This window comes from Penaeus chinensis, chromosome 30 (assembly GCF_019202785.1).
Source record: "Penaeus chinensis breed Huanghai No. 1 chromosome 30, ASM1920278v2, whole genome shotgun sequence".
NCBI lineage: Eukaryota > Metazoa > Arthropoda > Malacostraca > Decapoda > Penaeidae > Penaeus > Penaeus chinensis.
Window position 1 is genome coordinate 7,456,085 of NC_061848.1, and position 26,569 is coordinate 7,482,653.

Sequence of the window (26,569 nt, forward strand, 5' to 3'; positions counted from 1 at the left end):
GGTGTAAAATATGACCTATTATTACAATGTATTTTAACAATATAGTATAGTAGTCTCCTTTACATGATATGCGTTTCCCAAAGAATTTTCAATGTGCAAAAGGTAACAAATTGTTGATAGTGCGATAGGGCCTCACACAGGTAATTCAGTCACGATGACAATGTGGATATTTTTAAATTCTCTGAGTCAACATCTTCGTTGTAATGTCCTTTACGAGCCAGTGTTTTCTTAGGAATAACGTGGTGATCGCTTATGCTTGTTACGTAGTATTAGATTCCGTTGGTCGCCTGAGGAAATTGTTCCCTTTGCGATATTTCTTCACTGGGTATTACTCTTTCATTCCTCTCGAAGAGTCCAAAATGTAGATTTTCGTAGATTGCTGCAGTTGTGTGTGACCATGGTCCCCTTAAACGGCACGATTTTTGAGTAACTGTGGCATCTTCACAGACGGATTTTTTTTATCATTTTTTTTACTGAAATTTATTCGCCGCGTCAGTACCTAAGGTAATTTGCGGGGTATTCAAAATATGGCGATAGGTTGGGGCCAGGCAAGGATGTTTTTTGGTTCACATGGCGATGTTTGTGTACTCCCAGAATGGTTAAAAGAAACAGGTGTTAGACTTCAGATTATACCAAGTTATAATAAAGTATCGTGGCGGAAAGGGTAAAGGAGGGTTAACGATTGGGATAAGTGGATAGAGGGGGAAGAAGAAAAGGAAACGGAAAGGGAAAGAAGAAAAGACCTTGCAAAATTAGTTGAGGCGAGGGCCAAGGTACGCAGATGGTTTATAATCGGTTTATTCATGGAATATAGTTATAATGGTTTGATACATTAAGAAAAAAAAAATAAGTGGCATATTCTGTAGTTAGTGGACAGATTCGGGTTTCAGGTCGGCGTATTCTGAATATTTCTCTCCGGAGTTCTTATCTAACCAATTCCTCCTTTTGGTATTTACCTCTGGTAATTACGCTCACTGGCATCTGGGAATATTGATGAACATGGTATGGTACTGTTCTGTTCCGTAATGCTCAGCACCAGTTATTTCTAGTATATTTTGTTGTGGAAGTGAATATCTATCACTTCTTGTGCTTTATGGAGCTTGGAATTACCTCTAATTAGTTATCAATATGAACAGGTTAATTATCTTAGTATTATGGAGACAATTTGAGCTTATCTTTCCAATTTTGATAAACTAAATAATTTCAAAACTTTTACAAGGTTTTTCAGGCTCTTACAGATGGTATGTGTACATTGTCTTTCTTAAGACTAAATTTGCTTATTTATATACTTTCATTTTAAAAAAATATATACCTTGTGTTTTGAGGGTTATAAATAAAATCAACTGATGATCATCCATGTCTTTGAATAAATCAGCATGTTTGAAAAGAGGGTTATCTTGACAAACATTATAATGCATAAATAAAATTCAGTATACCTTATTAGTTAGAAAGATACAAGAAACTTTGTGAAGTTGTGACTTCAGTCCAAAAAACTTTGTACATTTTCCGTATGTGGTTGTTATACTATATTCACATTTAAGAAATACCAAAATAAAAAATCAAACCTAAAACCTATACGCCTGGAATACAGCGCATTATAATAAACTGGAGAAAATAAGACTTGATTCTTAGTGACTGCTTTTACAGTGATTAAGACTGTGTACATTCTCACAGGATTTATAAATTAATCAGGTATAAAACCCAATTTGTCTTGACCTACCTACACACATACAAAACATCAGTCAGCAAAACATTCACGCATTTTACACCGGATAAAATCTGATGCCTTCCACAAGTATCCTACAACCAGAAACAATATCCGGTTATCTGTACACTCGCTCCACACCAGATACAGTATCTGGCATCAAGTCTAAGAAGAATCACATTCTACAAATGATAATTTATTAAATAAATCTATCAACTGCTTTTGAAGTGAAAACTACAATAAACAAGACTTCCATCACTAAATGGATACATAATTTGACTTCACCTGCCACTCTAGCATGGACACGGCAAACAGACTCGGAAAGCTGACAAAAGACTTCAACGATTTAGCCATACGTTAAAAGACTTAAACTTAGGAAAGGATATATGCACATCGAAGATACGGAACCCCCTTCCTGAAGGTCTCGTTAGCCATCAGACCAACAGACTACCTCCTTTGGTTATAACTTTGGTTTTGATAGCCATAGCCAGTGCCCCATGCCTGCTGGTTGGGATTTGTGCTAGTCCAGTTGCTGTTTTGCTGTCCCCAGTTGCCTGGTGTGCTGGCACTGTTTGAGGGACCATAGGACTGGTTGCCTCCGTATCCTTGCTGGTTTCCATAACCATAGCCCTGGAAAGATGTATTTTGTAATCAATGTATTTTGTAATCAATAAAAAGCTGAAAATATTTCATTTTTAAACATTATAAACATTAACTTGAAACCCATCATCAAGCGGGCAGGAAAGCACCTACCTGTCCCCAGTATGGTTGTTGCTGCTGCTGTTGCTGCTGCTGCTGTTGCTGTTGGTAGTACTGCTGGCTCCAGTTGTTGCCATAGCTTTGTGGGTAGTTCTGGCTGCCCCAGTTCTGGTTGCCCCAGCCCTGGTTGTTCCCGTAGCCACCATAGTTGCCAAAGCCCTGGTTGCCTTGATTGCCCTGCTGGTTTGCCCATGGGTTAGTAGTAGAACTAGTGGAAGTGCTCTTTATGTCATTACTCTGCAGTAAGAAGAAAAGAAGACGAAAAATACAAAAATAAGTCTACAACACAAGAAAGAGAAAATGAGAAAGACTTGGGGAGGAAAAAAGAAGGGATAAAAAAGGAAAACAAAAATAAAACGGTCTAAAAACGGACAGAAAAAATCTACGATGGAGATTTATTTCAATTCCAAGATGAGATTTCTTTACTAACCGAGTTCCTGCTCCAATTGCTCTGGTAGTTCATGGATCTACCGCCACGTTCACGGTTGAAACCACCTCTGGCATCGCGGTTAAAGCCACCACGGTTGTCTCTGTTGAAACCACCTCTTGCATCTCTGCTGTAGCCTCCTCTGTTGTAATCGCGATTGTCCATGCGGTCTCTGTTCCAACCACCTCTGTCACTGCGGCGATCATTGTAGCCTCCTCGACGATCGCGGTCCCAGGCACCACGGAAGCTACCTCCTCGGTTCCCTAAAAGACAAATGCTAATGAAAAAGCTGCCAAAATGCACCTTCCAGCTTCAACTCCATGTTCCATCTTCAATTAACTAAATGTTGCATGAAAACAAAACTAACCATAGCCTCCACGGCGGTCCATGAACCCACCACGTCTATCACCAAAGCCCCCTCTGAAGCCCTTCTTCTGGCCATACCCAGCATCTTCTCCCTCTTTGTTGTACTGCTCAACCAGCTTCAGGGCCTCCTCCCGCTGCATCTCCACGTATTCCACGGAGTCAAACAGGTCTCCCTCCTCCGGCAGCTTGAAGTTGGCTGCGTAACAAATACTTTCTTAATTTTGTGACACACACACAGCACAGGGAAGGCTTTCACTGCTTTGCTTAAAGACCGTGTTTTTCAGAATGTGCAAAGCTTGCAAAATCAAGCATTTAGATTTATGAAGGGGGGGAAAAAATTCAATGAAAGCCTCCCCTAGATGTAAACGACACGACGGCAGAAAAAAAAAAAAAAAATTATGAAGTACAAGTGTACAGGCCAGTAGCAAGAGAGCATGCACCAAAACATTTAGGAAAACATAGGTTATTTGCCAATGGAAGAAGACAACACAGTGACAAAGTCAGCCATGATAACCCATGGCCATTGTGGTTACCTACTTCTATTATTTACCTTTCATCTCTAGGACAGCCTTGTCAGGGACATCCTTGCCTTCCTCCCTCTCACGCTTCTCTGTTCGTTTCTTCAGGTCCTCATCAGTGGGACAAATAACAACTGCACGCCGTTTGAAGCCAGCAAAACCCTTCATTTTACGCCTCTGAGCCGATGGGTATACATTCGTCTGTTCCGTATCAAGGAGATAAACGAGAGCCATTAGGCACTTAGTCTTTTAGGTCCTGCCCGACCCTAAGGTCAGTCTGGCTGAGATCAGCCTAGTGTCCTCTGCAAAGACAGTCTGGAAGAACAGGTTAATAGCAGATTCCTCTGTTCCTCCCCCACCCTCCCCCCAGCTAAACTGTAGCATACGTACCTGGGCCAATGAGATCTGGACCTGCTGAAATGAGTAATCACTTCTTAATCTCATCAACAACTCCCTTCTATTTCCCCTAAATGACTTACCTAAGAAACATTCATTCTGTAATCAAAAACAATTAGCCACTCCTTTCAAAACCCTGTACCCTCATCTAACAGAGCAATGTACTTCTAACACTTTCACTAAAATTATAAGGGAGCATTTCATCGCTAGAACACACAACTGGTCCTCCCTGTGATAGTAGATCTATAAATATGCTTGATGTATAGTCAGCAGGAAGTTCTATTTTTCCTTGCATGTCAAGTCCTAGGCAATATATAATAGGTCTAATAGAAGCTCATCTTTACAGCCATTTCCTGCATCTCCTGATACAGATGTCAATACCAAAATTTCATTTAATTTCTGTCAGAAGCTTTGACAGAGCTTATATATAATGAAACAAAGGTCCTCTACCTCCCATACCAAGACGAGTACTATGTTACACAAACTGTTCAAATTTACTGGTAGATACTTAACCATGCACAATCTCTCATTGCTTCACCTTTAAAATGCCCACTGCTTTAAACAGCCCAATACATAATTGTAAGTATGCATTACGTATAGCTCATGACAACCATCTTAACAAATATGGTCTGATCATCAACCAAGCCAGATCTTACATCTGTAATACTCAAAGCCTGTCCTTTTTTACAACCCACAAGTCATCCAAAGCCCAGTATTCACTCATAAGTCCAAGAGCTGTCAACGGAGTCTAACCCCATACTAAGCACCGACTACCACATAAAATTTGCATTTATTGCAACTTTCAGATCATGCCTTCAAAATTCTGGATTGGGAAATATTTTAAACATACAGTAGGTACACAAAGCACCAACTCGATATTTGTTGAAACAAATTAAAATCAAATACAAAAATTAAATCTAAGAAAACCACCTTTAAGTGAACCAATTTCCGAAGCTTCATAATCAATGTAGTATTTACAATGAAGATCTCAAAAGTATGATGGTGATAAAATTCTCAATCCTTATCATTTTATTTACATTTTTTTTTTTCTTTTTTTACACCATCTGTCATTCCTGTTTTACCTCCAAGCATAACTGCATTCTTTAAACAAAAGGCTGTATTGTACATGAGGTTCTTGCATATTACATTTGTATATTCATACAGCTACTCTCTATTTTGATACCTTGCAAGTTATTTATCATCTTGATATTAAGGGTTCAAACTCCCACAATATCCCTATTTCTATATAATACTTTACATAAAATGATCAAGATAAAAAATATACACTATATACAATTACGAGAAATATGCAAGCAATACAATTACAGGAAGAATTACAGTATAAAAAAAAAAAAAAAACATTAATTGCATTTACTAACTGCTATCCACATTTCAATTTTATTTTCATATACAGTCTTTAATAAGAAGTCAGATTATCAACTAGGTCAAAATTGCTTGCATCTCCATGCACAACTTTGAAGCCCTTGATCAACTGTTTCCAACAATTGTATACATTTCTTCCAATTAAAATTATGAAGCTACTGCAATTCAAAAAGTCAACACCCTTGACTTCACTCATCCACACTAACCTTGATTAAAGCCACTTTCCCCTCCCTTTGATTTGCAGTAATTTTAAAATCTCAATTTTGCATACACCAACAGTTTAGAATAATCTCTTTCCATACCAAAAGGAAATGTCATCATAGCTCTCATTTAGTATTTGCACAATTTTGTGTCAGGTATTTTAAAGGATTGCACAAATTATGTTATACATAATGATGACTGCACTCTCAATGACAAGGACCAAATGCATACCTGCCTACTGGTAAAACCTTTCTTTGGATACATTACATAACACTGTGCTAAAATGAGGAAAAAAATCTTCACTAACTATAGTTTGATAGTGGGGGGGGGGGGGGGGGTGAATATCCTAAAAAAAAAAATAGATACAACCAAGTAATATTTACTTTAAACCTGAGTAAATAGCAGCTTTCGAAGAAAAACTATTTACTGTAGTCCATTACAGATCTATCAATACTACATACATGTAACCCATTATCTAATATTTCAGGGAATTCAATTATTCCTAAACTGCCCCTTCCTTATCAGCCACCATTTATTCCCACTGACATTTTAATTCACACAATCAGCCCATGCCATACTGTATGACTAAACATTCATAACAGTAATGCATAGATCTATTACAGTTATTACTGAAACTGTTCAGGTGTTCAGCAAGATTTGTAATGCCACTATTTGCATGCCTGGATTTGTGACCTGACCAAGTCTTGTATCTAATAGCAGGAATGGGCAAGACAAAAATCATTTCTCATGAGCTATTTGCCTAATATACTGATCAGGAGTCTTTGTCGTGTTCATCTTCAATTTACATTTTTTCTATGAAATTTCACGCATGTAATGTGTGAATTCATTTAATCTAGGCTTGAAATAAAATATTTAAAGAACTCCACCAAATAACATTTACCTTTTAATATAACTTGTGTAGAAAAGATAAAAGCACATTGTATACAAATACAACTACCGTAATTGTTAGATAGCCTTGTTCCCTGCTGGTTAAATTCAAAGAGGCTTACAGCAAACTGTAAACACCCAAGACAAGCTTGTTACAAATGTATTGCTGAACAGCACAAGTGTTTTTCCCTGGCTTGGAAATGCATGCACTGCTCAACCCAAGGCTGGAAAATAGTATAGTTTGCAAGTTTGTTTGTTGAAGTAATGTGAATACTCTAATTTGTAATATTTTCTACTTTTCATAGGTCAAGGCCCCTACTCTCTCCCAATTTAATGGGTAAAATAGATTTCTCCTCCCATTTCTTTACTTAAATTCATTCCTATCAGATAATGGGGATTACTTGTATGTCAACTTCATCAATGCACAACTCCTATTCCAAATACATGGGCAAAGAAATTCAAATTAAACATTTCATTCAAAGGAAAAAAACCTCTTCCTACTACTTTACATAGTAACTTCCATGAGCAATTTTAACCCAATGGGGTTGGGTATCAGAAATCTGTCAAACTAAGCAACGTCCAGACGTTGGGCACGGAAGTCTGCTACATGAAGTGCATCTTCCTGCTCCATGTGCTCTGCCACATCGCCGCGCATACAACCGTACCCCGCAGACCAAGCAGTTTGTTATGATGTGTACACGGGACCCGTCGGGATGGGTCAATTAAAGAAATCAAGCACAAAATATTGCAATAAATGGGAAGCAGATGGAATATTAGCTAGTAAATAAAAATAAAAAAAAATGCCCAACAAAGAAAATCAATACAAGAGCAACAAAGAATAATAATAAGTGTTTATGCAAGCATTCTCCAGTGTTGCTTAACCCTTAAGGTTTGCCAATTCCTACATCTTAAAACTGTGCTTTATATAAACAACGACCTAAGGTGCCATATTCACATCAATGTTATTGTTTAAATTTATTAATTGTGTCAGTGCCTAACAGCAAATAATTCACTGAAGTAATTCATGAACAAGTGTCCTTATTATAGTTTGTAAATCTTTTTAAATACACATGTGTGAATGCATAATTATCTGCACATGTATATTAACAAAAATGCATGTGATTGCAAACATGCATGCATGTGCAAATACAGGTAAGTAAGTATATGTGTAGGTAGGAAGACCGTTGAACGAGGAAGTAGGAATATATTTGTCTACCTAGGTACAAAGAGATGTGTGTCCATGCCCATATGTGCCTGTGCCAGTCCTTTATATTTACACATACATACATTTGTACATTCCACATATACCAAGACAAACATACAAAACATCAGTATCACACCTCAACGTGTGACACTCCTCTTTAAACGTAGCTCAAGAAGGACAAAATGCCAAGTGCTGCCAATCAATTTATTAATCTGCATCAATGAATGCAGGGAACCCAAAAAAAGAACTTATTTTTTTAATCCTCTCAAAAACGGTTTTACAAATACTCATTTACTGTAAAATACTGTTCCAATCTAAATCTTCTCACACATTATTATCCATCTTGCCATACTAAGTCTTTCAGCTTCTCATACATACTGGTGCATATCAAACATTTTGCAATATCATGATGCTTAGTGACTGAATATTTTATCACCAAGCAAAGTTTACTGAACAGAAGAAAAACAAATACAACTAGTGAATCACTTGTGCTATTAAAAAATGCTTAGCCTAACATCTTTTTCAAATTTAATCATAAATAAAGCTATTACATCCCTAAGTAAAAAAATTACCCATTTGTGACCACACAGCAAATTAACTAGAAAAATACCTCAAATATATGCGATATTCTTCTTAGAAGTAAAAGCCCTAGAAACAGAATCTGAACAAAATATTTATTAGACACTAATACCATCAAAATGACATTATGCGGGTACTCCTTCACCCCTCATTCCACAAGCAAATACATACGCAAGCCAAGAAAAAGGACAATTGCCAGACAATATGACTAATCATCCACAATATTAGTACATCAGACTTTTAAAGCTTTTCCTTTGTTTTTACCAAGTTTTTTTTTTTTTTTTAATGAAAATAACATTTCTACTATGCATGGTATCTTGTTGGGACATACAATTTACCCGTAGTGTGTGCATTTTTTGGTCAACTTCAATTTTTTTTTTAATAGAAATGCACTCATGCATTTAAGTTTGTTCTCTACCCTAAAGCTTTTGCTATACCATTTAAAGACTGAACACTGACTATACATCAAACACATCATGATCCTGTTCCCTCTCAGTCCTATCATAATATTCTCATACCTTCCATACCTACAATACTGAAGTCCCTCTTTCACATAAAACTGCAATGTATTGCTCATATTTTCAGCCACCCCATAATCTTAAAAGCCTAAAATGTATAAACTCCAATAGTATAAAATCTATAAACTTAATATTTTACCTGTTAATTCTCTGAAGATATTTTTTTAAAGACTATAATACCTTAGGAATTAAAATCCACCTTTCGATTCTTAAGATCACTAATTGCCTACCTAAAACTTATTCATATCCTAAAACAAAATAATAAAAAAAGAATCATTAGTTATCCTCTAATGGACCTTTCCAGGCTGAACAAATTACCACTACCTTACCTGTGTGTTGGTCTGCAGGTGCTGGGAGTGAAAAATACAAAAAGTGGACATACCTCTAACGCTTGATGATATGGACCTGAAAATCCCAGGACACTTACCTTGTAAATCCTGAAAGGCAAAGTAATTATTAGTTGACCTACCTTGGGAAAACCTGGATCACGCTGCCTCAGTTCTTCTCTTACTTACCTTTTATTTTTTAATTCAGCTGGACACTATAATAACTGGGCTTCCTTCCTCTATCCCTACACGATTTCAAGTTCCAAACTTGCGTACAGAACCAGAAATCAATGAGGGATAGTCTTTCCTAATCAATGTACAATATCAGGAGAGGAAAGGCACGCTTTTCTCACCAGATAAAGACACTGAGCAAGGAAAAATCCTATACTCCTACCAAGAGAGGTTCTACCTCCAGTCTTACCTGATCGATGATGAAGTTGCGCCTGCGCTTGTAAGCAAGCTCCAACAACTTGTTCAGGCATCTTGTGCAACGTTCAATCAGGACTTCCCAACGGCCAGAATAGTTGCGTCTTCTTGGCAGTCCATTCACTTTCATTTTGTCAATAAGACTGTTTGTTCCAAGGACATTGTACTTCTTTTCTTTGTTTTCTTTGCAATATGTATCCACCCAAGTGGTCTTTCCAGCTGCAGGGAGGCCAACCATCATGATGATCTGGGGGGAAAAGGTAAAATTATGAAATACCTTTTAAAGAACAATTGCTTTTTCAATCATGAAAGACTAATGAAGTCCGTGATTGTGAGAGAAGGATATATCTCCTTAGCAACCTTTAATTTTTTTGAGGTCCTTTGTTGCATGCTGTCTACACACAGTATAACAAGACTATTCTTGTAACCTATTAACCCCTTGGGGACGGGTGAAGAAAAAAAAAAAAAAAAAAAGAAAAAAAAACTACACTGGCAATCAATGGCAATGCGCCGACTTTGAGCGCGGGAGTTCAGTACATCAAGCCGAATCACCGCCTTGTAGCGCTTTGGCCCGCCGCCGCAGCGTACAGCCGCACACTACATTGAGCAGTTTATGACGTCTAGAGACATGACCCTTCCTGAAGGGGTTAAGCTTGCAATTTCAATTTATATAAACAGGACATGTCTGAAAATTATCTTGCAAATTAAAACAATCATTATCAGTAAACTAGATAAAAGAAAACAAGCCAATTATAGGTTAGTCTTTAAACTTCATAATTTTCTTTCCATTCCAGCAAAATATGCCTTTGCACAGGGCATTCGCAATTTACCAAAATCACAATTACTTGGCAGTGGTCTCTTCCCATAATTTTGGCTGCTATGTAGGGGGATATTTCCAAACAACTATACTTACATCCTCACATAACACATTCTAACTGGTGTCATGTGCACTTTTCACCTCTTCTTGTGTTCTTCTAATCTATCATATTTAATAATCATCTTCATAGTCCTCTACACCTGTCTAACTCCCAATACTTTAACATTCTATTTTTGCAATCCTTCAATTCTGTACATCCTGACTTACAACATTCGCAGGACTCGAGGGAGAGGAGACTGCAAGTATAAAACATGAAGTGGTCTTAACTGACCATGTAATGAAGCCTCAGGCTTGCACAATGCACATGATGAAAAAGAAACAAATTAAAGCTTACTTTTCCTATCACAATCACAACTGCTATACATACTTCTTTATGGGTTAACACGAAGTAAAGAAAACAAAAGGTGAAATTAATTAGACCTACCTCTGCTTCCTCTCTCTTCTCAGGTCCTTGGGTGCCTAGAACACGATCTTCAAGTGGAACCTTTCCAACAAAAGTATAGCCTGTAAGTGGCTCACACCATGGATCTTCTGTTCCAAAATTGACCTGAGGAGAAATTTATCACTTGTAGTTTTCACATTAACAATTCACACATCAGTCATTACTTTAGGAGGCATATTGAAATCTTTAAAATCTTAAGATACTAACTAAACAAATACATACCTTGAAAGTCATATTCTTTGTTACAATATGAGGAAACATGGCCTTGTCTCCAAGTTCTGCATGCTGGATTTCATAAGCCATGCCTTGGTGCTCTCCATTGACTGTGAAGGACATCACCATCGGCTCAGACTCCATGTCCAAAAAGCAGCCAAGAACATCGCCTTTGCCAAAGGTTTTTCCATAATCCTGTTTGTGAAGAAATTGAAATTTTATAATTACATATAGCACTTAATACGTGTTCATATAAATAACAAAATACGAATATAAATACAAATACAAATGAACTATAAGTGCAATTATAATCAAAGTTCAAAATATAAAACTATCAAATATATAAATGTAAATCCTACATAAAGGTGAAGGGAGAAAGATGCTCACCTTAAACCTAAGGTTGGTTGAGGCTTTGCCAGTGCCACCATAGCCATAGCTGAGAGGATCTTCTCCAAGGGTAAGCCCGGCTTCATCAACAGACCATCCAACACGTACAACATGAGGGTGCTGTTCATCCTCCAACTGGGGGACAGGCAGATTGTCTTCACACTTGACCTCAAAGAACACTCGGCTCCGTGTGAAGCCGTAGGTTGCTCTTACACCATGCCAGACATAGCCAAAGCCTTGCATTGTGAGAGGTTTTGCAGAGAGGAAGTTTTCCTTTTCAATGATGAGAGACAAATCGGAATTATCTGTAACCAAAAAGAAAATGAACCTTTAGTTTTTTTTTTTTTTTTTTTTTTTTTTTGGGGGGGGGGGGGCTGCTGCTCTAATTTCAGAGCTCGCTTCAAAATCTATACCACAGAAATTATAAATAGGAACAAGTGCCCTTCAAATAATCAAAATATATGTTACACTGTGGGCAGTGTCACTGTCACTGTACTTGTAAAACAGGCTTATTATGATGTGTTATTAGCCTTACTGGCACACTTCATCAGGGGGGTATCAGGGGCTCACTAATCTAATACAATAACTTCCCACTATGAAATAAAAGAACTAAAACTTGCACTAGTGATACCTAAAAATTTAAGTTTTTATGCAACTGGGAAAAGAGCTAAGACAGTTTTGTAGTTCGACCAGCAGTTTATATAAACCTAATTTTTAATAACTTATGAAAATCAATTTGATAGGATAATACTTAAATGTAAAGTTAGAAATACAAAATTACAGCTGTAATGAACTTACACCAATCAAGAGCCACAACAGTCTTATCAAGGTCCGGCTCATCTTCAATTCTAACTTCTTCCACCTCTGGCCGAGACTTTTTGTGATCAGGTGATCGAGAACGTGAATGAGATCTCTTTTCTCCTCTTCTTCCATCTTCATCCTCTTCATCTGCATCTGCATCTGCATCTGCATCCATTGTCTCTGCCTTTGGTTCAACCATCTCGTCTTTGACCTCCATCTCAAATCCATTGTCCTGTTCCATCTTTACATCTGAAAATATTAAATTATATGTAGCTCAATGTTTGTGGGTTTAGTTTTTCATCATAAAACCTTTTTTACAAATCAACTTGAACCTAAAATGCTAACAAGAAATTAGTGCCTTACCCATTTTTTTTTTTTTTTTTTTTTTTTTTAACTGAAAATACAGATTCCCTAAACTCATATGTATTGTAAGCAAGATATGGACATCAAAATCATATAATGGAAAGGTTAAAACAGTCAAAATCCTTTAACCCAATGGCGCCGGGTATAGCAAATTAAAAAAAACTCTACGCTCTGGCGAACGGCGGCAGCGCGCCGACTCTGAGCGCGTGATATCGGTCCCTCAAGCCGAATCATTGCCTCGGGGCGTTTTGGCGCGGCGCCACTGCGGACAGCCGCACGCCGCACATAGTGCGTATTGTTATGACGGCGATAGCCGTGACCCGTCGCCATTGGGTTAAACTGTCATAAGGCTATAGAATCCACATCACCTTCTCTTACTTAAACCAAGACTGGCATTAAAAGCAGTTTATAAACATTTTTGCTTACCATAATCTTCCACAGGTGCTGCTTCATAGCCAAGTTTTGCAGAGTCTTCAGGCTCTTCCTTAACGGCAACTGCAGACTCAGGCTGACTCTGTGGAGTGGGTTTCTGAGGTGAGACAGCCTTTTGTGGAGAGGCAACTTTCTGAGGGGATGCTGCTGGTGCCTGTGAGGCAGGCTCAGGCTGGGTCTTCTGTGGAGACTGCACTGGTTCTGGCTGGGCCTTCTGGGGTGAGGATGCTGGTTTCTGGGGTGAGGATACTGGTTTCTGGGGTGAAGGGGCTGGTTTCTGGGGTGAAGGAGCTGGTTTCTGGGGTGAGGCTACTGGTTTCTGGGGTGAAGGTGCTGGTTTCTGGGGTGAAGGTGCTGGTTTCTGGGGTGAGGCTGCTGGTTTCTGGGGTGAAGGTGCTGGTTTCTGGGGTGAAGGTGCTGGTTTCTGGGGTGAGGATACTGGTTTCTGGGGTGAGGATACTGGTTTCTGGGGTGATGGAGTGGGCAAGGGTTGTGCTTTTTGGGGAGAAGGTGCTGGTTTTTGTGATGGGGAGGGTTCTGGCTGGGCCTTCACTGGGGACTGTACTGGTTTCTGGGGTGAAGGAGTGGGTCCTGGCTGCACTTTCTGTGGAGAGGGAACAGGTTTCTGGGGAGGAGTGGGCACTGGCTGCACTTTCTGTGGGGAAGGTGCTGGTTTCTGGGGAGAAGGAGTGGGCTCTGGCTGCACTTTCTGTGGGGAAGGTGCTGGTTTCTGGGGAGAAGGAGTGGGCTCTGGCTGCACTTTCTGTGGGGAAGGTGCTGGTTTCTGGGGAGGAGTGGGCTCTGGCTGTGTCTTCTGTGGGGAAGGTGCAGGTACAGGTGCAGGTGCAGCCACAGGTTTTTGGGGTGAAGGGGTGGGTTCTGGCTGTGCCTTCTGTGGGGAGGGGGTAGCTTCCTTAGGTGGCAGAACCTCTTCTGGCTCTGGAACCTCAGGTATTGCAGGTTCAGGAGTCTTCTTTCTTGGTGTAGGCACTGCATCTGGGCCTCTCTTCTTTGGTGTAGCAGCTGCCTCTGGCGACTTCTTTCGTGGAGTTCCTCTTACACTCCTGGGTCTAGTCTCGGGCTGAGGCTCGGGCTCGGGTTCGGGTTCGGGTTCAGCCTCACCCTCACCTTCGGGCTCTGTTTCAGGTTCAGGAGCCCCCTCTGGGTCCTCTGCTTTCTGTGCCTCAGTAGCAACACGCTCCACTGGGTCGCCATCTAGAAATCAGGAGGGAAAATTTTATCTGAGCCTTTATAAATCTCCAAATATGGAAGTTCATAATGTATTAGTACGTAAAGTAGCTTGTGCAACATACAAAACATTTTTTTAATACAATACAAAGTTACCTAACACAAACTGCAGCCTAATTTTTTTACTCTCAAAACCTAAATCTTAAATACTAATGACAATATGAGTAATAAATATCTTATTAACTGAAAAAGTATGACTAATTTTTGTACTCCAGGATGAGAACCACAAAATGACAAGTTTAAATCTTATTTTAAATTCTTACTAGAGCCAAGTTATCTTTAGAAATGTACCTTTTATAAACTAACAGTGGATGAAAAATCTAAGCACCTAAATTATCTAGTACAATGACAACAGGTTTTCATTCATTGCCAGTTAGAAATGCCATAATCAGGCACTCCTCTATTTATAGTTACAATATATAAAATAATATAGGCATAATCTTGGAGTGCACTTTACTTTTCCTACATTCATGCAGAAGATACAGATGTACACTTATTAAATATGGCGTAAATTGATCTCCTATACTTTAACCAAACATACATTTGTTTATTTCACTAGGCAGCCTATAACAGGACTAGACATAGCTATTCATTATCAAAAATCTTAAATTGCCAAAACAGCATAGATTAATGTTCATGTTCTGTTAGAGTCATCGACCCATCACATGTTTTGCTCAAAATATAACTAATCTTAACCCCTTAATGACGGGTGAAAAATAAAAAAATTACTACGCTCTGGAGATCAAAGACAAAGCGCCAAATTTGAGCGCGGGAGCTCGGTACATCAAGCCAAATCACCAGCTCGTAGCGCTTTGGCGTGCCTCCGTGGCGTACATTCACACACCACAGATCAAGCGGTTTGTTTTAACGCTTCACGGCATGACCCATCAGGAAGGGGTTAATATCCATCCGGGTTTATCAAAGAATCATGGCTCTTAAGAATTTTATAAACTAATGTATTACAAATCATGAAGAAAGCTGAATACAATTGTAAAACAACTGCATATTGTTGAAGAAAAACTATCATGGGACTAAAGAATATAATTACTGATAATCATTACCATTAATATTTACTCATTGTTGATCAAAAGATTAGTGACAATTATTGATAATCAAATTATTAGAATGAAAGATTGATTTACATATACAGTTATCATCATTAATCAATTGAGTATATAAAATATATAAAACTTAGGATAACCAACGTTCTCAACAAACAGGCAATTACATAACATCAAAGTTACCAAGTATTGCATTGATACTAATAACAGTACCAACAAACTTCTCATAAGGAGTACTGAAATTTCATACATCCTAGTTAGTCAAGTCAATGCTGACCAAATATAGTAATGACACTAGTGGCAGTGAATGGCACAACTAATATAACTTTCAAATCTGTCTGGAATCTTGCACTCTCGATAATCCAAAACGAACATTCAACCTAGGTAGAATTTCCTTTATCCACTTGGACATTTATTTCAAATAGGGAACCAACCCTAGCTGAACCAGTACAATCTAACTAGAATATAAAATGTGGTTTGTTGGCTTTTGCCAAAGCACCAACAGGTGCTGAAGCCGTAGCTACTGCTAGTGGTCAGACAGCTACCACCTGTCATAAAACTATGATCACACCTCTATTCTAGAAGAGATATAGCATTATAATTCATGCCCCTCCCCTCCATTGAGATCAATATTGGCTTTATGGTTGGTTATCATTCAGAATAACTAATTTAATATAATGAACCTATCTGTACTCAATACATTTTTAAGTCATCCATACAATCTTAAAGTTTTCAATAAATACTTGGATAAAATATTCTCAAAAGCCAAATGTAATTGGATATAGTTCCATTTTTGAAAGTACTGAACATCCTACCCATAAAAATTTAAATCCAAGAGCATAGTTTTAGTAGAAGTCAATCTGGTTTTCACCCTAGAGTATGGAATGATTTTTACCTTGGTGACAACTGACATTTCATCTATGGCATATCCTGCACAAATCACAAGGATAAATACTACTCTAAATAAAACTCATTAATGCAATCTGTCTAGTAGTTTGTGTATTAATACATTCTTGAAAACAATTACTTCATCATTATCAACACCTACTTTTCCAAATATATGCATTTTCATATGCATTCCAAACTATTATACTTGTCATGGGTTTCAATAATTAAATCTGTAATACTTCACAACCTAGATTTTTTTCTATATCGTTAAATTTTTGCTCAATTCCTCTCAGAATTACCTTGATATACTTCATGCTTTTCCTTACTATCTGGATTACAATATTCAGGTTGTCAGCCGAGTTTGAAACAGAAATCAGATCCTTCTCAATTACAGGACACTAAATCTGATAAATACTGTCTAAGAAGACACAAAAACCAAATACAATTTCATTATTTACCAGAACTAAAACATTTAGTATTGGATGAGAAATTAGCTTTAATTCTGCTCTCCTAAAGGTAACAATCTACATAATTGAAAGATTAGCTATTCCTGACGTTTCACTCTACCTTTCAGTCAACTGGTAAATAAAGATGCCTCTATCTTACAAACAACCACCTGTCACATTACAATTCACTCTTGCCTTATCAAAATGACTGCTTCCACTCACTCAAGCTTTGTGCTAAGGCCTTAAGCATTTGCAGCGACTCAAAGTAATATTTTTGTCCCCGTTATAATGTCATCTACTTGGAAGAGCTCTTGAAAACCTCACTGGCTACTTATTGTCGAATTAGGAACAGGTCCAGGCTCTGCCCCGACAGCAAATATTCGACAGACATGTGTTAACCTTTGCCGAATCACCGTGGGCCCGGAAGGCTTGGCGAATGCTCGGCTCCCCCACTACACGGCATGTAGTCTAGCTTTAGTTTCCCGCAGCTCTGGGGTAAACTGTACACCTAAGAGACAAAACACCGAAAACAACAACAGCCCCATAAAATGTCTAACAAAAATAATAACACGCATTATAATATAATCCCATCACTACAAAATCCCAAATACCTTGCCTCCAAATGCATACAGAAATGAATAAGGAAATTAACAGACAAGAACCTTTCCAATACAGTGTCACTCCTACCAATGCCATTCGTCATTCACCCTTCCTGACGCGCTACGAGGCAAACACTCACTCTGAACCCAAAAAAAAACACACAAAAACACCAAAAACACTGAGAATGAAGCAACCAAATGCCATTAAATCCCGTTTCCCCCCCCCCCCACCCCCACCCCCCTGCAAAACGCGCCAAACACCATCCTTCAAAAGCTTCCGAGCCAAACACCGCCTCGCAGCCTCGGAAATTGCACCACGGAGCGAAAGCCGCTGCGGTCGGCTATTTCGCGGCCGAGGAATGCCAAGGGAAGGCTAAAAGGACGGGGATTCGTCGGCGGAGGACGTGTCAACGCGAGCGAGAGAGGAAAGCGAGGCTCGGGTTCCCGCCATTGCCAGACCAGAGAGAGAAAAAAAAGAAAAAGAAAAAAACAAGTGCGAAATTCTCCTCCATTTCCCCGCTCGCTGTCAAAAGCCAAACCTGCTTTTCCGCTTAAATCCTCCAGGAAGGGCAGGCTCCGAGGGCGCCGTGGCCGTAGCGACGGAGTCCGGCCGCGTGACGGAGCTGAGAACGAGCGGGAAAAGGGAGAGAAAATGGGAGAAAAAGGGAGGGAAACGTCTCCCTCGCACCCACCTTCGGCCTCGAGCGCCTCCCTCAGCCTCTCGATCAGCACCGGCTTATTTCCCTTCGTGGAGAGGCCTCTCGCCTGCAATTCGGCGCGCAGTTCCGTCACCTTCAGCTTACTCGGGTCGAGGATGTCACTCATGGCGTCTCGCGGGTGCCGGCGGGTGTCCCTGCGCTTTAAAATTCGAGCTGGAAGTGAGCTTTTTCCGCCGCGGCTTTCTACGCAACCGCCATGGACGAGCGGAATATGGCGTCCGTCGGGCAAGGCGGCGTGGGGTTTGAATGCCGCGCGCCCATTGGCTGGCTTGCCCGGCTCGGAGGCGCTTGGCGGGAGGATCTCGGTTCTCATTGGTCGGAGCGGATTGGGGGGTCGGGAGGTGGGTTTTGATTGGCGGAGGGGACGCAAACGCGGTTGCGATTGGTGGATTGAGACCAAGCTGGGACGTTTTCGTGGAATATTTTTTTTCTCTCATTTAGGGGGAGTTGCGTTCGGGTGATTGAGGGAAAAAGTCGCTTTCGAGATGACAGATGAGATGATTTATATTTCCTAAAGACTTCTGAAACTAGTGCGGATGAGCTATATACATCTACGGAGCTGATCGATGATTTGCCAATCAGAGGAATAATGAAATGTCACTTTTCATCAATACCAAGAGGAGCTACTTCTTTATTGACTCCCTCCGTCAACCTCGCCGGAATTGGAAGGCTTAAAAAAAACTGTAAGAACATCTTGATATCAAACACCAACATAAATGACCACAACGCCGCAAATAAAAACCCTAAAATACGCAAATCCCAGGAACATAGCAATTCCCGCTAAAATACTGAGCGTATAAGTACCCGGACACCTTAAGAGATGCGATGGACAACACATTAAAAACATACCACGAAATTAATAAATAGCGTAAAATACCACACTATTTCATATAATACCCTCAAAAATACGCAAATCTCAAGAATAGAGCAAAATCGTGCTAACACCAAGCGGAAAAGCGCCCAAATACATTTCGAAATCCATAAACCATCGGACCAAAAATACCATTACATCTTAACCCCGAGATAAAATGTCAAAAAAGAACAACACAGCTAATAACCATGAATAATTCCATACCCACAAGAGTAGCAAATACCGCTAACATCGAGCGGAAAAGCGCCCCGGTACCTTTTGACATCCGCTAACCAGAAGGAAAACATTACGTGGCCGAAAGAGAGACAGCGAAACCGATTATGTGAATTTATGTGTTTTTTATGTGATATTTGTCATTTATCTTGGTAAGAGTTGGATGTACGGGTGTCTGTCTGATGTTAAATGTGGCGTACTGTTCAATAATTGTTCAGGAAGAAGGAACATATGGATGGAAGTGTGAACTGAGTGTTTGTTGTGAATTACCTGTTTGCTTTTGTAGACTCGGGGATTTTAAGTCACTTTTGCATCTGTCCGGTTATGGGGGCATTTGTAATACTTGTTGATTATTTAGGTGTTTAATTGTTCATGTTTTCGGTGGGTTTTCTGATGAAATGTGAAAAATTTGCTTTTTTATAGAGGAATGTACTTTTTTTTCACCTGTTAATGATCTTACGTGTATTAACTTGTGTGTTTTCTCTATTTATTTCTTCTTCCATCCATTTTTCTCTTGTTTTATGCAAATGATGAATGTAAATGAATACCAGTAGTTGCTTTATTTCACAGTTTGTCTTAAATCTGTAAAGGGTTTTATTTAATCATGAACTTTTAAAGTCAGTATTCTGTCAATGGTGAGAAATATAAATTAATGTTCGTGGAATAAAGGCCGAGGGAGACTTTAAGATTTGATTTGTAAGACAGACAGATTTTCGAGATTAATTTCAAGAATAGGAGAAGGATGATTAAGTATTTATCTTATTAGTAATGGAAACTTATAAGCTTTATTACATGACTATAAATTTGACTTTGGTAATGATTAGAAACTTGGACCTTTGGGGTTACACTCGTTTTCAATCACATTTCGAAAGTATTGCAGTTATACGGGTTAAAAGATATGGTATTCAGAAATAGTATTTCAAAGACATACTTTATGTCAAGACTGAATGAGTCTTAATTGTAGAAAAAGGTAATTTATACTAATTCTGAAATCAATTAGGAAAAATACCTCAGTAACAATGTTTGTTTGTTTTTCAAGCCACATAATAAGATTAAGATTATTATCACATGTAAGAATTTTTTTTTGTTGATCCTGGTTCAGTGGAAGGATGAATAGAGTTTGGTTCATGTTTTTGTGTTTCCTGTTGGTATTTGGTATCTTAGGAGAGCGTAAAATATATAGAGGATTTTTGCATATTAATTTGTGCTTGAGAAAGATTTAAAGATCTAAGAAACATATTTTCTTTGATTTTCTGAGAAATTATATTTGATTTTTTTCTGTTTCACTTTTTTTTTTCCTTCTTTTCTTTTTTTTTACCAACATTAGCAAACAATACATGAAATTGTCATGAATATTGTGAGTATATGTAGACCTATCTAAAAATGAACAGAATTCATTATAATAGAGAAATAGAGAAATCATATCTTATGTACAGTTGCCTGTACTTATACGGATACACCTTTTTTTAGCAGCAGCTGTGATTGTTTACATTCTCGTACTACAGTTTAAATGGATTGGAACAAACCTCATTATAAACATTAGTTCACTATGTATGAAATTTTGGCCTTGTTCATGAAGGCTTTTAATATTTTTATATAGCTGTAACAGTGAGATAGCTAGATATAACAACAATAGTTATAATTAGCATAGTATTTATATCCAAGTCGTAGGTCATACGTAGGTTAGCTGGGGAGGAAGGCTGTGCCTGAGGCTGTTGAGTTATGGAAGGTGAGGACAGGTGTATGACATTCCAGTAAATGTCATGATGTATTATGAAATGAGTAAAAAGGGGTTGGCATATAATATTAAGAGAAACAGATTGTTATAGAATGCTGATACATTGATACACAATATATTCTGTACACACATACATGCACACATACATCTGGGACCAGGCAAAAGAATATTCAACAAGAGTTTGATGTTTTTTAGTCTTAGCAAAAATTCAACTGTGCTCAGGGTACACACACACAGTCAAAGGAGATGTCTAATACTTCATGCAGTCAATTTGTTAGTCAAAAATCTAGCCTTTGTCAAAAACTAGATTTTGTGGATGTGAATTTCCACATTTGTCTGTCAGTGCTTCTTTGGCCTGAAAGGTTTTCATTCAAAAATAAAAAATGTAACAATCTGAAGACTTTGTAACACATTCATTGGTACAACTCAAGTCAGAATAGAATTTCATTCACACGTATTCACTAGACACATCCTGTTAACCTCAGGTATAACGTGCACCCTCCCCTGTGCTATTGATGTACCCAACAACCTGCCAATATATATTCTGTCATTCATAACCTGTGTTGTGTTGTTGTATTTAGTATAATGTGTTTACATAGGCACTGTAACAACATTCATGAATAAAACTAAAATTCCACACATGGTAAACCAATGTTTTAAATGAGGTTTGCTTTAATCCCTTCAAGGTGTAGGTCTAGTACAAGAATGTAAGCAATCACAGAGTTGCTCTTTCTTCTGCCCTACACAAATAGGTGTAGGGTAGTACAGGCAGCTATATATGGCTTCACCTGAAATATTCTGATAGGATAGAACTTGAACTGATTCTTTAGTGGATGATGAGTCTCCAGCCACAGTTGATACAGTAACACTTTGTGATGTTTACAAAAGAACTGCACTACATCTTAACTTATGACTGTTTTGTTGATTTACTGCTAATTTGCTTGGTTGTTGTCAATGGATGAATTGAATGCCTAAGCATTGTTCTTTTGCCAGATTGTGGCACTCTTTCCCCAAATAGAATTGCAGTCTAAAGTTCATCATTGGGTTTATATATTAGTTATTTCTTTTCATTTCCAATTGGTGTTGGACATGATAGTGTCAAAATCTTGAAGAATTTATTGATTGTATATACTATATATAGTCGTATCCATGGTTATGATATGCCTTAAAAGATACAATTTTGAAAAACCATGTCCCTGAAAAGGAATTATACGTCTTACATTTTGAGAGTAATTTTCACCTTCATTTTTATTCATGCCTCTTTACTCTCCATAATTATTTTACTTATTCCTTCAGTTTTTTTCTTGGTATATACCTTCATTTGTAACAGTGAGATCACTTGTTCCAGATTGCGTTGTCACAAGCAAGAGTTTCGACCAGAGCAGCATGGAGGGATGGTAACACTTATTCTCCCCATCTGTAATATCCCTTTTTTGAAAGAGGTAGGACGGTTTCCTTTAATATGTGCATTTCTTTATAGAGGATTTAACCTGTCATTTTTTTTTTTCCTTCTTTTTCTTTCTTTCTATCTAATGTCTTGTATTTTTCATAACAAGGAAAAGTTAGCATAGACCAGTACCCTGGATATTATGCCACTGTTGTTACTAACCCATTGCCACTGTGAATGGCATTTACAAATTTGTCATGCCCACAGATGGCTCTACAAGTGCTTAGTCAGCAAGGAGTCAATTACTAGTCTTACCTATCCCTTCTCTTTACCCTTTTCCTTTTCTTCTTGGAATTTATATATATATAGATAGATAGATAGGTCATGTTATTAGTATTGTTAATAACATTGTAATTATAATGTTATTAATGGTAAAACATCGTCAATATTAATAGCTTCTGAAAAAAAAAAAAAAATCCCCAAAGCACAAGGAAAGAGGGGTCTATTAATGGACTCCTTGGTGGACTTGCATGTGAGGTGAAATCTATGCATCATAAGCATCATAGAAGTATAAACAGCAAGATAAAACCTCAGATCATATACTGGAAACTCTATGTGCTCATTGAATTTCTGATTTCACTAGTCTAGTGACTTTTGTATTATTTATAATGAGGGCTCACAAAGTACCCTTTCTTCCAACAGAGCACCTTAAGATGACGCGACTGAAGGCATGGTGGGCGGTCCTCCTGGTGACCCTTGCTTGTGTAGTGCTGGTTTCAGCAGAAACAACACCAACAACGGTAAGTTCAAGATTTCAAAGTTACTCCTTTCTCACCTTCCCCCTCTTCGATGACTCCCTTCTGCCTCCACGTGTTCCCAGTTGGCCATAGACTTTCATGTAAAAATTCCATAAAGAATAGAAAATGCATACTGATTATTCAGAGAGCTGGGGAGAGTGGCTTCAGCACCTTAAAATCTCCGACTGTGTACTGTGTCAGTATAAAAAGTTACATAATACAGTTTTATCTTTTGTAACATCTTTCCTATTACACTTTCTTATATCATACTCTTTTGATTCTCAAATCTGAGGCATTTTCTTGTTACACTTTTCCAGCTAATCAGTGCTGATGACCAGGAACAGGTTGAAGTCGAAAATAACCTAGAATCGACAGAGACTGTAAACGATGAAGGAGAAGGTGTCAGCAGAGAAGAAGGTGCGGAAGAGAAGGACGGGGAGACCACAGAGGATAAGGAACCTAAAAAGCCATTAACGCCAAAGGAAATCAGAGGTGAGAAAATTGGCTACTAACTTTTCTTCTTCCTTTTCCTTCGTATTATCGTCATTATAGCCGCTCTTTTGGGTTTGGGGTTCGGTTTGAAAGGTCGCTCTTTATATTCTTCAAATGCATGTATTAGTCTAATCAGTTCAGTTGATATTTCTTTGGGAGTTTTATTTCTTTCTCACTAATTTTTTAATTCAAATTTTCAGTGTCTGTCTTTATTACTGTCTTTCTAGTTATTTTTCTATCTTGCGTAAAATTTAAATAAAAACATTTCCATTACCATCATCATCATCATCATGGGGTCATTTTCCCAGTTGTAGTGGTAATTAGTATATCTTGCTATGTAGATTAAAAACATCATATTTTGAGTTTTGGAGTGCAATGCAGTTCTGCTTGTGTAACAAGTGTAGTTTACTATTTTTGACTGGGGGAGGGATATAGAATTTGATGGCAGATGTGACAGCAGGGAAGCTGTTACAGTATCTGATTTACACTTGCTAGGCACTACAGCCCTCAGAAAATTACACAAAAAACAACCTACCAGGTTTTGACACCTCATCATAAAAACATTTCCCTAGGACTGGATATGCAAATTGTGTCACATGTTTAAAGGAGATTGGACATTAGACAGATAATACAAATATATAAAGTTACTACATTTCCCCCTTTGTGGATGTTATTACAAAATCTTACTGATATCATTAAATTTTATGGCATAATTTTATAAGAATCACAAACCCTACAAATGCTTCCTTTTATTATACAAAAAACAGATAAATAGATATTGTTAGATAAATGTCCTTTGCTCTTTTCCTCCAGCGAATGAGTTGTACGATGCAGCCATGGCCATCTTGAACCAGACAAAGCAGGATGAGAAGCATGCCTACACATTCTTGCAGTCAGCAGCAGAGTTGGGGCACACAGAGGCTCTGCAGAAGGTGGCCTGGGCACGCCTGCTGGGGAAACACCTCAAGCAGAACATCACGCAAGCTGTAGAAATCTTTGAGAGCTTAGCCATGCAAGGCAATGCTGATGCTCAAATGGTAGGTTATGAGGTTCCTTGCATAGAAATGTTTGACATCAATTTATGGAGCATGAATTTGGACATTTCAGTGTCAGTGTAGAATATGGGTATGCATGGCTTATGCAGACTAATTTGATTTATGAAATTTATATCCTAATTGTATCTGCTATGTGTTAGTTCCAGTGTTTACTTTTACATATATTTCTTTTCACTGTTATTATTATTTGTCAGCCATAAATGTTCATTTTAAAGCTTATTTTATTAACTGGCAGAGAAATTCAGGAATACAAATAAAATAATGATACAAAATATTGTTGACCAATTCATTTCTCTCCTAGTTGTGACTTGCATTTGGTATATTTGTCAACGCAATTCTTTCTTCCCCTCCCTAGGGATTGGGCTTCATGTATGCCACAGGAATTGGGAAAAATTCAAGCCAGGCAAAAGCCCTTGTGTATTACACATTTGGTGCTCTGGGTGGCAGCCAATGGGCACAGATGGCCTTGGCCTATAGATACTGGTCAGGCATTAGTGTAGCTTCAAACTGCGAGACAGCCCTTACCTATTACAGGAAGGTTTCACATACAGGTAAGCCTCTGTGTTAATTTCTTCTTCTTCTTCTTCTTTTGTGATTTGTGTTGATTGATTTTGTGCACATAGATAGCTCCACAAATGTGAACAACTGTAGAATAATGATAATCACAAAAATAATAATAATGACAATGATAATTGTAACAATAATAATGGTAACAGGGCGGAGGGAGAAGAAATTAAATGAGGTCAGGTATGACTACTGACTGACTCCTTAGTGACTCAAGTTGCTTATGAAGCCATCTATATGTAAACAAAATTCTCAAGACATGTTACTGTGGACACATAGACCCAACGGGAATGGGTTACTATCACTAATCTGGAAAAAAAATTATAATAAACATGGAATTTATATTCCTGCCTTTCAAATAGTGTAATCTAAATATGCCTTCCAGTTGCAGATGAGGTTTCCTTGACCAGGAATCGTGTAGTGCAGAGAGTACGTCTGTTGGATGAAGTTGACAGCCCAGGATCCCTGTCAACGCCCTTGGATGACGATCTCATTCAATACTATCAGTTCCTTGCAGAGAAAGGAGATGTACAGGCTCAGGTTAGATATCTATTATTAACATAGGTGATTAGATTGATAGTTATAATCATAAAATGTACTTAGTTTCATGTTCTGTTGCGAAAACTTGTCTCATTATGCTCTGGGTATCATTCCTGAAATGTTTACAGTGGTGTGATTTATAATTTGATTGTAATTCAGTATTGGGGGATACAGTTTTATTAATGGAAATGTTGAATCTTTGCAGGTGGGTTTGGGTCAGCTTCATTACCAAGGTGGCCGAGGGGTGGAACAAGACCACCAGCGAGCACTTAACTACTTCGTACAAGCTGCAGAGGCAGGCAATGCAAATGCCATGGCCTTTCTTGGCAAGGTAAAGTCATTTTATATGATTTACTCAATAAAGAAGTCTGTTGATGTTTTTTCTTTTGTCTTCGGTGTTCCTTGAGCCCCATTACTAGTAAGTTTAATTGTAGACAGTTTCAAGTTCTCATTTCAAGTGGACTGAATTTTGTAATTTTATTTCAAGGATGCCAGACTTTGCTATAGATATTAAAGCCTTTGACCAAACTTTATACCTGCAGATGTACCTGGACGGTAGCTCTGTCGTGAAGCAGAGTAACGAAACTGCTCTGAAGTACTTCAAGCGTGCAGCAGATCAAAATAATGCTGTAGGTCAGAGTGGTCTGGGTTTGATGTACCTGCATGGTTGTGGGGTTCCTCAAGATTACCAGCTAGCACTCAAGTACTTCACATCAGCAGCAGAGCAAGGATGGGTCGAC

At 38.4% G+C, this 26,569-nt stretch overlaps 2 protein-coding genes across 6 annotated transcripts in view; one reads left to right on the top strand and one right to left on the bottom strand.

The window, feature by feature from the left end:
• Positions 1 to 782: 782 nt before the first annotated feature.
• Positions 783 to 18,500, bottom strand: LOC125041320 (heterogeneous nuclear ribonucleoprotein U-like protein 1). 4 transcript variants are annotated; one of them, XM_047636173.1, is made up of 12 exons: positions 18,146 to 18,500; positions 13,206 to 14,426; positions 12,414 to 12,665; positions 11,616 to 11,920; positions 11,238 to 11,423; positions 10,998 to 11,120; positions 9,692 to 9,943; positions 3,808 to 3,976; positions 3,289 to 3,453; positions 2,895 to 3,154; positions 2,459 to 2,701; positions 783 to 2,335 (listed from the first exon to the last, which is right to left on the bottom strand). In XM_047636173.1, the coding sequence occupies exons 1-12, from the start codon at positions 18,483 to 18,485 to the stop codon at positions 2,153 to 2,155; spliced, it is 3,699 nt and encodes a 1,232-aa protein (XP_047492129.1). In that variant the 5' UTR covers positions 18,486 to 18,500; the 3' UTR covers positions 783 to 2,152. The 4 variants fall into 4 exon arrangements, with proteins under 4 accessions (XP_047492129.1, XP_047492131.1, XP_047492130.1 ...); XM_047636175.1 differs by having other exon boundaries at positions 2,459 to 2,641; positions 3,259 to 3,453; XM_047636174.1 differs by having other exon boundaries at positions 2,459 to 2,644; positions 3,259 to 3,453.
• A 762-nt stretch (positions 18,501 to 19,262) lies between these two features.
• Positions 19,263 to 26,569, top strand: part of LOC125041321 (protein sel-1 homolog 1-like) — an 11,582-nt gene continuing 4,275 nt past the window's right edge. Inside the window, exons 1-9 of one of the 2 annotated variants that reach the window (XM_047636176.1) lie at positions 19,263 to 19,408; positions 22,343 to 22,436; positions 23,084 to 23,181; positions 23,496 to 23,670; positions 24,484 to 24,707; positions 25,081 to 25,276; positions 25,675 to 25,829; positions 26,035 to 26,160; positions 26,372 to 26,569. The exon at positions 26,372 to 26,569 is cut by the window's right edge and continues 31 nt beyond it. In XM_047636176.1, coding sequence (XP_047492132.1) covers positions 23,095 to 23,181; positions 23,496 to 23,670; positions 24,484 to 24,707; positions 25,081 to 25,276; positions 25,675 to 25,829; positions 26,035 to 26,160; positions 26,372 to 26,569 — 1,161 coding nt within the window. In that variant the 5' untranslated portion in view covers positions 19,263 to 19,408; positions 22,343 to 22,436; positions 23,084 to 23,094. The remainder of the gene's footprint in view (positions 19,409 to 22,342; positions 22,437 to 23,083; positions 23,182 to 23,495; positions 23,671 to 24,483; positions 24,708 to 25,080; positions 25,277 to 25,674; positions 25,830 to 26,034; positions 26,161 to 26,371) is intronic. The other variant, XM_047636177.1, reaches the window with a different exon arrangement.